Source organism: Gastrolobium bilobum, unplaced genomic scaffold (assembly GCF_033153095.1).
Source record: "Gastrolobium bilobum isolate Gb01-03AN ecotype WA unplaced genomic scaffold, APGP_CSIRO_Gbil_v1 utg881, whole genome shotgun sequence".
NCBI classification, from domain to species: domain Eukaryota; kingdom Viridiplantae; phylum Streptophyta; class Magnoliopsida; order Fabales; family Fabaceae; genus Gastrolobium; species Gastrolobium bilobum.
In genome coordinates, this window is record NW_026898866.1 from 340,064 (window position 1) to 353,082 (window position 13,019).

The following is a 13,019-nucleotide window of genomic DNA, read 5'->3' on the forward strand; positions in this document are numbered from 1 at the left end:
TTTTACGAGTTAGCAGGAGGTTAAGTTTTTCTTCCCCTTAAAGGAACCCAAGGTAAGTCTAAAAGAAATAAATTTACTGCCATGGCAACTTCAAAATATTTATATATGTACAATTACTTTTCATTTGGATTAACCTGACACTCTAATTAGTTTGAGATAAATGTGTGATTGATGTTGATGCCCAATTACATGTAAACATGAAAATGTTTGGATTTAACTAAATATGACAGTAAATATTAGTAGAAACACTTTAATGGTCAATAATGCAAGTAGTATATAAAGGATTTGCATTTGTCATTTAACATGACACAACAAACTTTTCTACACACAACATTTTGTGGGTCCACACTTTTTGAAGAAAAAAGAAAATTACGGCACACAAAATGAATCTCTATAAAATTACACAATCATTTTTCCTACGACGTAACTCTTATAAAACCCAGTATATAAATGGAATTACTCGAAAACTTGTAGAACTAATAACAGTAAACAGTGGCTGTAATGTTTCCATATAAGGACCGTGTGAGTCAGTCAGTTAGTTATGCGTGACATGCGTTCCCATTATCCTCCATATTTTGCGGGACAAAACATTGACTAACAACAACAATAAACGAAAAAACCATTTCTTTAAATGAGCGAATAAAGGTTATTCGGACGGGTCCTCCTACAAAAGCTATAAGCCACTCAAACGTAGGATCATTTTGCTGTTAACTTACGTTTCAGGCGATGTCAGTTGAGGAAGGAAAGATCCTATTATGCCCCATTCCTTTTAAATCTTTGCAATTGCATTTGGACATGGACAATATGAGAGAGATCGAAATTATTGTCTTGTGTATACCTTTCCCTAGCCAAGCTAAGTGGGAACATATACATCTTCCTGCAACTTGATTACGTTGAAGTCCCATAATTTGTTATTCATTCGAGCTAATATCAGCAACGTTATTAATGGAGAATGAGGACAAAGACAACTTGATAAAGAGGAGCAGAGCTGGAGGATACCCTACAAGGCTACAGAAGCATGCCCCTACCTGTCTCGACATTGATAAGGTCCTCAATGCGCTCCCCTCTAACCCTTTTGGTGAGGCTTCAAAGGCAATTCCATTATTGTCCCCTCTCATCCTATCCCCACAGCCATTGGATGCAGATATTACTATTCAAGCTCAAATATCAGAGAATGATAGCAATCGTACCAGTATCAATCACGGTAGGGGTTCATCCCCCACGCCAAGCCCTGGATGGGTGCATCCAGCTGTGCCTCCATTTCCAGAACCATCATCTTTGTGTAGTTTCTTCCAAAAGCAATGCGTGTGTGTGAACCACGCCCAGTGAATTTACCTCAAACTTTCTTTCTACTCTTATTGGGTTTTACATTTTCAACACAAGGCATTGTACTATTGTACATTATTTTCTGTTTCTAGTTGTGGGACTGGGGTGTTTTCACAGGAGGAAGGAACTCCTGCACTTCCCTATCCTTTGCCTTTAGTGGCAGTTTGGTACAAAGTATTTTTTTTGATTTTCAGGAAATTAAATTTTTTTAAATTTTAAATTTTCGAATATTATCATAAACTGAATGTAAAAATTATATTTTTAAAAATCGAGATTTTAAATTTCACCTGTATCAAACGCCCCCTTAGTGAATTAATTACAGCATATTATTTAGCATTATTAAGGTTGAATTACAGATGCATTCCTTCAAAATTAAATAATAAAAATACGATCCATTTATTCCCAAGTGCAATTAGCGTTCAAGGTTGGTTAGAAATGGTTCTTATTTTATCGCAGTTAAGACAAACCATAGCAATCTGAATTGTTAGTGAAACCTCTCAAAATAAAATTTCACATGAAAATTTTATATCTATATCCTTCTTCACATGCATTAAATAGAAAAGATACAATTATTATTAATGACGAAAAAAATAGACACAAAAATATCACGATATGAATCTACTCACCTATTTCACGATCACCTATCTACAGGATGATACGGTATTAAGGGACACTCATAATCACATCATAAGATTTTTTTTATTTCTAATCCACTGTCATGTAAGCCACTTTGGTTCAGCGTGTTGTTAATCTTGTAGGAAAAAACATAAGCAGCCAATGCAAAATGTTGCGATTATTCTTTTATAAAACACAATCGGTTAGCGAAGCAAAATAGAATATACTTTGACACAGCCGAACTTGCTTATCCTAATGGTCAAACAATGGCAGTAGACAGACACTAGTGTTCTCATTCTCAACTCAGAAGCCGACATGGTAAACGAACAAAAGTACACAACATCCTTCCAGGTAGCACAAAAACCAGTCACTAAAATTGGCCATTTATCCTGAAGAGCACATACAAGACAACATTGTAGAAAACATTTTTGTAATCTTCATACATCAATGTTTTATTTTCCTTTCTTTTATCGTCTAAAGTACCAGATATCAATATCAGTATGTCAGAACTTAAAAAGAGTCTTGCACAGTTTTTAGGGTCCAAAAGCTAAGCAAGAGGGACAGACGATTTAAACCAAGCCTAAATAAACGACGACTATCATACAATGCAATTCTTAAATTAACCAAAATGTCCAAGTATACAGAACTAAAGGAACTACACACTAGACAAATGGTGGAATTAAGGAAATGCCTGAGTATCTAACCATCATGTAAAGGCCAAAAATTGCGCATCCTTTATGTACAAGAGGCCAACATCAAAACAACAGTCTCGAAACTATAAAGGATTTCTCTCTTCCTCAATCTTCACTTAATAATTATAATCAAAGATTGATTACCAAGCACTCAATCGCACGTCTGAATTATGCTTCACTAAAGCACTGGGACCAACAAAATCAGAAGTCAAACTCTCCTGTCGCCTGCACAAGTGTATAGTATCATCCATCATGACAATTTGATAAACTGAACTGAAAGGATGAGAAAATATCATTATTTGTTCTCCTTCAACACTAACAAACCTTATTGAAGAGAATGTCCTTATTATTGATGTGCATGATACCATCCTTTAATGCGCATTTCCACCTGCTCTTGGTACGTGTCACCTAAATTTGCAGCAAGACAGTTCTATTAGTCCGAAAATAATTATCCAACCCCAAAACATTAACTATATCATATTAATATAACAATTGAAATCTAAAACACAGAAAATGGAAGGAGATTGTTACCTTGTCAAACTGGGCCAAAACAAGATGATGTGTATTTTGGTCCTCTCCTTGGTCCAGGTCATCCAAATCCTCATCATCATTTTCATTTAATGGAGGCTCATCATCGTTATCATCATTTCCCACCTCATTTTGAACTAAGAGAGCAGGGGTGCTTGCTGGTATTTCTAATAATTAAGAAAGGAAAGAAAATCAGTAGCAATTGTGATGCATAAATATATGATGGGTCACACAAATCTTCAAAATATAATCAATATATTCACGTTCTCAATTTACCAGGAGGAGCTGGTGTATTTGCAATGTTGTAGTCTTCAGTGAACACTGTTCCATAATTGTAGATCTGCCACAGGATGAAATAAACCCAGTAAGAAGATACGCAAGACATAGTGATGGAAGTGTCAAATGAAGCATAATGCAATTAAAATTCTAAAAGATTAGCACGTGCAGAATGAATTAAGCGGAATTTTACATCCAATCTTCTCTTTTCGACTAAATAATAACACATCCAATTAATTGGAGGATTCAGATACCAAAAGTAGCACTAAGCTTTGATATATCAGAGTTATCCCATTGTGAAATATGCAACTAATTCAAGTTCACAATTATACAAATATTAGAATATCCATCTTGAATTCAAAATGTAACCCCTTAAAAGAATTTGAAATATTTATTACAATCCATTAAATAACTTATAAAGTTAAAGGTTTCCTCAGAAACTTTTTTTTAATTTTTTTTTATTTAAGGTTTCCTCAGAATTAGTTACAGTCAATCCATTGTCAACAATGATGAACCTCACAACCTAAATTAAAACAGACACCCATGCAAATATGGATACTTAAAACTATGACATTTCTCACTACTAAGTGCTCACCAAAATGATCTACTTCCGAAGAGATATATCTAAAGGTCCAGTTCCTTTTTATTTTGCAACAAAAAATAACTCAAATTACGAATAAGTGCCCTTAAATACAAATAAATAAATAAAAGTGGCTATTGAAACCTTTTTCATCATTTAAAGGGTTTATTGATTGCCAAAACTGAAAGCTGAGGTGTCTACTTACCAAGGACTAAATGTTGAAGGGGGGTTGTGTGTGCATTTTCCCAAAAAATTACAGAGGGACAATAGGAAACTAGAATAAGTAAACAAGTAAATATGCATATCTGGGTGGAGAGGGAAAGAACAAATAGCTAAGTGTTTCATTACAAAAGCTCAAATAAGCACAGGAAGGAGGGGAGAAAAATCAGTACTCACATTTGGAGTAGAAAGCACATCATCATCATAGGGAATTGGTCCATCAAGCTGGGGAATCCTAGAGGCCGACCTGTCCAAATCTGCTGGCATTTTCCCTTTAAAAATAGTGTGATGTGAATTCATGGAGATACCCCCTCCACATACCTGAAAGATTGATGCTCAACAGATCAGTAACTGAATAAACTTATCTATCAACCAAGCAAGTCAATGAACTAACAGACAGACAAAAATAAAAGCCCGCATGTGTACTGTAAAAAGCCAACAGAATGGTGTACAAGAGTGGGCTGGGAAAGAAGCCAGCAATCTAAACTTTCCAATAAAGTCATCTGAGTAAAACCCATACTGCAGATCAATGAGATAGTGAATGCTCACTCTTTCCATAATAAATTGTTGAGAAGGGATAATTTGATATGTTGACAAATAAAGGTTAGTCATAATGCAATTGACTAGAAAAGCAATGGGTTTGAATAATTATCAATTATGGTAGATCCAGCTCACATAAGTTATAACAAAACTTAATCAAGTAAAGACCAAAAGACTACAGAAAAAAAGCACTCAGTATATACAGGACAAATCTGTACAAAAAAGCTGTATGAAACTGATGGGCTAGGACAAATGGGCCCAGGTCTAGCTATTTGGAGTTAGTTAGAAGAGAGAGATTGAGAGCCTATATAATGTCCGTGGGTGGGAAGGGGAAAATCATGCTGATTGTAATAGTTGGTTATTGGTAGTGGAGAATCCATGGGCACTTTTCTTTGGGCATGTGTCATAATTCTGCAAGTGTATTGTGTAGTGTCTCAGTCCTTCCTTTGTGTTGGGTTCTTTTAAAATTATTTTGGGCCGTGGACTTTGAAACTGAAGATACAAATAGACTTTGTAAAATCTGGGCCTTATACATTGGAAACCTAGGCCGTGGACTTTGAAGTTGAAGATACAAATAGAATTTATAAAATCCGGGCCTTATACATACCTGAGAAGTTTTAGAAAGGCACTAGACCAAGTTGAAAATATAAAAAGAAAAATAGAGGAGAAATAACTAAAATTATTTTTTATAATTAAAATTAAGAAGGTAAGATCTTTACGATCCGTGTCGATCCCTCTATTTACGATCTTGTCAACCTCTTTCGATCTTAGGTAAAATCTCGATTTTGACTTCCTTGAGCATGATTTCATTCACAAAAGAACACAAGCTGTTACGGCAAATAGAGAAACTATTGACAGCATAATGACCGAAGTACCATTAATTGCACTTCAGTGTCTACCATTACCATATCAGCTTACCTCTAGTTGTCTATCATTTCATTTAAGAGAACAAATCAAAATGTTAAATTACCTCAAATAGTAAGTGGTGCAAGTGAAGTTGGGTTTCCAAATTGGATAAAAATGAAAAAGGTAATATAGTAAAGAAAATCTGACAAACACAAGCTTTGGACTGGAGAAACTAAATAGAGTACACAATTTTTATCAGACTTCTAAAATTGGAAAATACTAGAATATGGTTCACAGATTGTCAAGTTGCTCCCAGATGGGAATTAAGTTCATTCAATTTAGAATATCAGTACAATTACATGGAAATCTGAACCTAAGTTAATGAAGAGCTGAATAATTGGTGTCACATTCAAATGCCTCAAAGACTATAAGCTACAAGGCAAACCCTCCGACTTTGCGAGGGTTGGGGCGAGGGTCAATTGTACGCAGCCTTAACCTTGCATTTTTGCAAAAAGACTGTTTCTCTCGAACTTGTAAAAGAGCATCATTACCTTGCTCCCATTCAATCATAAATCACAAACTCATTTACAGCAAAAACAACAGAGATGATAAAGACAATAAATTTGACTAGTAACATCCTTACAAAAACTACTTACAAATGATATGAAAACACCCAGCTGATATAACTTCTAAAAAAATATATATATTGGCTAATAGGAAAAAAAACCATACCTCAATTTCAAAAATTCCAGATGCAGCATCTCCAGCTCCATCTTGCTGAGGCATATATCCACCACCATTATATTGTGAAGCCAAATCATTGCGCTTTCTCTTTCCTGAGGACATTGTGAAGAAGTCCTGGATTTTTTTTTCAAGCATTAATAATATTTAAGCGTGATAACTATAAGATCAAACTTGACTAAAACATCCACAAAAATATTGCAATAAGAAAGTAATGATATTTTCTGGCTTCATAATACAACGGGGTCACTTTAAATTTTAACAACAGGGCACAAGCATTCTTCTATAAGACCTCACAGATGCTTACCTGTGTCAGAGGTTGATTAGAAGTTCCTCTTTCGGCCTCATCCCTCCCTTCCACATAAGCTGCAGTAATACACACCATCATTATCGCAAAGCCATTTTATTAAACATTCTGTACCGAATTTAAATGGGACTCACCAACATTGACATCAAGTGAAGGCCTCTGGTTCTGGTTCATCCAGGGAGAAGGAGGTTGCTGTAAAAGAATACGATGACAATATCAATATACACATTTTAAAAAAAAAGGTTCCATGCACATTGTTTAAGCAGAAGAGTTTAACCATTGTAGAATAGCCACAGATAGAATCAAGTGCATGAATTGGGAATGGCATTTGAGAAACCAAAACAATGGAAGACAGAGGAAACTTTTTTCTATATCATGGGATCAACCAGCAAAATGAGCTTTACCATGTAAGGACCTGGTCTTCCTCCTTTTAAATCAGAATTTCCCCCTGGATCATTTCCAGGAGAGGTGTAGTCACTTGGTCCAGTAGGAATGTTATATGTTGAGCTATCCCCCGTTCCTGGTAAAGGGGTTTGAATTGGAGTTTGCAATGGCGTCTGTACATTCAAAAGCTCGTATCAACAACCCAAGAATTTTAACTCATAAAAACACACCTTACTCGTAAAACTCATAAATACGGTTCGGGTTAAAACTCACAGGGGGAAAAAGTATTTCAGCTGTAGGAGTTTCGTACTCCTCAGTCCCCTCATACGGCACATTAAGATCGTGAACAGGAGTAATTGGACCACCAGGTGTTGGCTTTGCTGCAATAGACCTTTCTATGGGACCGAGCACCGCACCAGCTTGGATCATCTTTGATTCCCACATCTAAACAAATTGTCAACCAAAAAAAAAAAACCAAAACCATCTCAAGCAGATGCCGTAAAAAAATCAAATAAATAAATAAATAATAACTCTCATAAAAAAAAACAGAAAACCCGCAAAACAATTGATCAGATCCAAACCCTAAATCAACCAACCAGCTGAGAGAGTAAATTTCTTCCAAACACAAGTATGAATATTAATTAATCTCATTAATATATCAAAAAAGAAAAGAAAAAAAAAAAAAGAAATCATCGACACATAGAACAAGAGAGACAAAAATGATAAATTACAGCTTGAAGCTCTTTGAGAACGTCCTCCCCAGGACCACCGTTGTTGATGAACTCGTCCCGAACCTTGACCATAACATCCTCGATTACATCGATATAAACCTGGCTTGTGGTGGAAGCCGCCATCTATCTGCCTCTGTGTGAGTATCTCCGATGATCCTCCTTTCACCACCGATTGAAAAAATCTCGGATAGAAAATAGAAGAGAAAAAGTTCAGTGGCAGAGATCGAGAGGAATCATGGAAAATTGGGAGCGTGTCCGGTCTCTAGGGTTTGAGAGAGAGCGTGAGGAGTGAGAGCTGAGCAAAACGGCGTGTAGAGAGAGAATGTGAGAGAGAAACAAGAGGCGGACCAGAGACACAGAATAAAGAGAGGAATATAAATAGGTTTGCATCCGATTTTAAACATCGGTCCACGTGTCAATATATGTTTCGTCCTCATCTTTCCACTAGAGTAATGTAATGCCTACTCAAACAAAGCCATAAATTCTTGTACTTTGATCAACCAAGCGATATTAAATTACATACTAATATAATTAAATAAGCATTTTACTCTACATAATTATTTTATTATTTAATAGGTTAATAATATATTGATTATTCAATGACAAATCACGAGGGGAATAAAATATAATTATGAAATTATTTAAAAAAAGACAGTCATTTTAATTAAAATAATTATTTTTTATTTAATATTTAAATTAAAAAAATCTTTCACTTTCTCTCATCATAATTTTTATTATATAATTCATTCTCTCATTATAAAATATTATAATTTTGATTAAATGACATAATTTTATGCCATTTGAAAGATAAACACTAATTCCTTTAAAAATGCATATAATAATTGGTAATGAAAGCACACAAGAAAATACAGATGGAATGTATGCAAGATTATAAAAATTTATGATCAAAATAAGAAAAAAAATTAAGTTCAAGATAATTTGCATCCTATATAGTGCCTAATAATAATGGATGATTGTCTTTTGGGAGAAAACCTTTAAGCGTCGTTTGGTTCGGAATAAAATTTTTGAATACTAGGAAAATATAATTCCTAGAGAAATTGTGAGAAAGTAAGTTTGGTAGGAAAATATAAAAAAAATTGTTTTGTTGGAAAAAAATTACCAGAAAAATTAGGTAAAATTTATAAAGTCTATGTTTGGTTGGAGATAAAATATTGATGGAAAAATGAGTTGTAATTACCAAAACAACCCCTTTTTAAAAAAAAAATTGAATCACCAAATAACGCTTTATCAATAAACAGATGAGTGATTGTGGGTTGAACATTTGCCAACGTCCATATCTAAGTTTGGGATCTCTGTCTTTGGACACCGTCTGTCCTTAGTCCGGTCGGCAACCATCAGAAGGCCACCGCGAGACCGTGTTCTGTAGAATACATGGAGTGACTACTATCTTGTGATCACAAGAGACCTCTATTTTATTCCCCAAAGATGGAAAAATCTTAAGTGCATCAGTAATTCATTTATTCTAGGACACATAAATGCATCTTAAGTACATTTTTAGAATTCTAGGATCCGTCTACGTATCTTAGACGGTAGTACTAAGGGGGTTTTGGTAGGTGGTTTTTGGTGGGATTGCTGGATAAGTGAGAGTGGGATACTATTAATGCCATGTTTGATAGAGGGTTAAGAGAAATAAAACTAGACAACCATTTTACCCGTACAAATCGGTGTTGTGTGTAAATTGATGTCAAAAAATACTGTTTGCAAATACCACCTTGGAGATGGTATTTGCAAAAAAATAGGAAAATGAAAAAATTGGCTCTACGTTTGTTACGGAAATGCCCATCTTCTGGAATCTTGTGCTACCGCATATCCATCAATATTAAATATAGTTACTAGCATTCATGGTCAATATGATAGTTGTTGCTTGTTGGAGGACAACCCCATAATGGTCCTTGTTCGAATGCTGGTAGAGTCCAAAAAAAAAAAATATCGTTATCTTCTGATTATGGCAATTCTAATCAAATTTTGAGAAGGCTATACAAACCAATATTTGATAAAAACAAGCATAAGCGAAAAAATACAACAAATACAATCGCATGATCATGCATGTATAACCAAAATAAATAATATAAAAATAAATGAAGATTAAACACAATAAACAAAAAAATCAAAAGCATGACAGGTATTATTACGATCCAAAGAACTCAAAGATACATGAAAATGAAGTAATGAATCTTCTAATTAATTCTGATGATACAAAATGTTTATATACAGAGAGTACGAAGAATAAACTGACTTCTAACTAATCTCCGTAAAATAAGGAACTACTTAACTAATGATAAACTGATAAATAAGTGACTAAAGTGACCCTATCACTTTTATCAGGTATTAATGCAATTCTATATTATTTCTTAGAATAAAAAATTGAAAATGTATTTTTTTTTTGGAAGGAGTGATTCTAACGTGATATTTCATATTTTACAAATACAAAGGAATTTATAAAAAAAATCATCAACTTTTTCCGGTTATTTTCATAACATTCAAATTCTTATTATTGTTGTTATTATTTTACAATTTGCGTACGCCTCTTAATTTCTAGCTTTTGCTTTCGAAAGACTGACGGAGGAAGTATATCCATTATCCACAAGAGGTATTCCCATTGGAAAACCAATTTACTAGCGATGGAACGTGAAATAGTAGTAATATATACCGGGCTTATCATTTTTTAAGTTGCTTTGTTTTTTGAAATATTTCATCGGTTCATCGCTTCGCGATTAGTCCGATTCGGAGCGGGTCCAGGATTAAGGCTTTAAACCATTCTCAAAGGTGGTACCGGGGAGATTTGAACACATGCTCTCACTCCACCTGCTCAGCTCCCACGCGCCAACTGAGCTACCACCATTTGGTTGTTGCTTGATATAATTTTATCTCTGACTATTAAATCATAACCGTACAAAGATGGATCAATGGTAATAAAGAAAGAGAGAGAAAAAGGAAATTATAATCATTCAAAAAATATAAGAAAATAAATAAACAAAACAATGTAATTTTTAGGTAGACATAGATAAATTATCTCAAGTAACTTGATAAACGATAAGCCTTATATATATATATATATATATATATATATATATATATATATATATATATATAACTCTCTTATGATTTTTATTTTTTTTTGGTAAACAATCTTTTATTAGTAAAGAGATAAAGAGCAAGTTCACAATTTTACTTCGACCAGTACTGTAAGTTTTATTTAATAATAATATGTTAAAAAATAAAAAGTAGATCAGTAACATTTCTCGTATAAAAATACATGCTACGTGAAAGGGCAAAATTTACCTGAAGGAAAACAATCATTTTTATTTTTTTTTACTTATGATTCAGTTTAATGTTGGATAGGATGAAACTTATGCATTATTTGACCTTCTATTTAATAATATAATCAATGAGTAGTTTAATTTATGAGTTAAACTTTATTTAATTTTTTCTTTTATGGTTGGAAGATTGACTATTGTGTAAGGTTTGTTTAAGTGGCACCGGATTGGTTTCAAATTATTGTCCGATTGGGGATGATAAATAATGGGGATGGTGTGATCATCTGGGGCTGGGTGTGATCATCGGAATTGTTTACTTATGGAGGATTTTAAATACTTATAGTATGTAGATCCCAAATCTTTATAGTCATTAAAATAAAACTTCGAGTAAACTCTGTATTTGTATACGATAAATTTGGTAATAGATCTGAAAATAATCACAAATGTTGATTATATTACTCCTTATAAGGGTGTAAATAAGCTAGGCTAAGCTAAGTTTTGACTTAAATAGGTTAGGTCTGTGTAAAAAAATATTGCGTATGGCCTAACCTATAGCCTGTGTAGGCCCAAAATTACAAGTCTGGTCTGACCTATATTTTAAAAATAAAAGCATTGGACTAGGCATGTTAGCCTGTTTAAGCCTATTAAACATTCAACAATTAAAAGAATACCTAAAATAATATTATTTTATTATACAGAATTATTAAAATAATAATCTTATTTATTATATTTTAAATAAATAATATGATATAGACCGACCTGTAGGCTTATAGTCCCGACATGTACAAAAAAGCCTATGGCCTATTTTCTAAATAGGTTTTTTTAAAAGCCTATGCCTATTCTATTTTACTATTTATAATAGGCCAAGTCTGGCTTAATATAGGCTAGGCCGTAGGCCTCTGTAAGCCGGTCTAGACACCCCTACTCCTTGAGTAATAGATATATTATTTTTTTAGAATGATTAATATAGCTCATGTTTTGATATTGCTAAAAATATTCTGTTTTATTGTAGAAATTTTTTCTACGCCATGCTCACATAAAAGTGAATGTGTGGGGGTCTCATTATAAAGATAAGAGAGAAAAATTGGTGAGATTCAGTCACTTTTATGCGAGTGTTGCAGAAATTTAAAATTTCATTATTATTCTTTTTTTTGTATAATTACATTTTTTTCTTTTACTAAATGTGATTTAGTTCTATAAATAAAAAATAATGTTCCTGCATCACTTTACCGTCCAACTATTAACAAAAATTAGTGATGTGGTCAATATTTTAAGAAAGTGTTATAACACTTTATTAACTAAAATATGTTAAATAATTTAGAGTTTAATGCTTTTGTGACCCCAAAATTATGTTGCTTTGGGGTTGGGAGAAAAAAAATATAGTAATAGAGATTAATATTTTAACATTCCATATGCATGCGCGTTCGCTCATCATGTTAGCATTAATGTAAATGAAAGTTAACAAAATTTACGATAGTTAATTACGTAGAACATGAAGAATTGGGGTTAAATTGATCTAGGAATTATTATTGTAACAGCCTGTTACGTACCGGTAGTGTTATCATTGCATATGGTATTAAGCGCAGTTACAATCACAGTAATTGAGTTAATTAAATTACGGGTAAACTATTCCTTTTGTTACATCTTTATCTTTAAACATTAACCATTTCCGTAATCAATTAGAAACAACACTGTAATTGTAAATGCAAAACTCGCGGAAGCATAAAACTTATTTATTATAACCTCTCCAAGCAATATCATTAACTGTAGGTTATAAAATGACATATTTTTCAAAACTGCACAGAAGGAATCGATTCCTGACAATCGATTCGCATACCTCAGGGAATCGGTTCCCAGCATATGACAGTGGAGGCAATGGCTCCAATTTGGCTCCCCTGTTTTGAGGAATTGATTCCCATAAAAAAGGAATCGATTCCCAGCCTTTACAGTGGCTGA

At 33.5% G+C, this 13,019-nt stretch overlaps 2 protein-coding genes across 2 annotated transcripts; one reads left to right on the forward strand and one right to left on the reverse strand.

Moving 5' to 3' along the window:
* Positions 1-945: 945 nt before the first annotated feature.
* LOC133284841 (uncharacterized) lies at positions 946-1,329 on the forward strand. The gene has a single exon (XM_061481953.1). It carries the CDS (start codon positions 946-948, stop codon positions 1,327-1,329), a length of 384 nt encoding a protein of 127 aa, XP_061337937.1.
* Positions 1,330-2,426: 1,097 nt separating this feature from the next.
* Positions 2,427-8,119, reverse strand: LOC133284851 (transcription initiation factor IIA large subunit-like). The gene is made up of 11 exons (XM_061481960.1): positions 7,786-8,119; positions 7,328-7,498; positions 7,075-7,227; positions 6,805-6,862; positions 6,671-6,729; positions 6,355-6,480; positions 4,414-4,557; positions 3,438-3,501; positions 3,165-3,328; positions 2,958-3,041; positions 2,427-2,858 (listed from the first exon to the last, which is right to left on the reverse strand). The coding sequence occupies exons 1-11, from the start codon at positions 7,906-7,908 to the stop codon at positions 2,835-2,837; spliced, it is 1,170 nt and encodes a 389-aa protein (XP_061337944.1). The 5' UTR covers positions 7,909-8,119; the 3' UTR covers positions 2,427-2,834.
* Between the last annotated feature and the right edge of the window lie 4,900 nt (positions 8,120-13,019).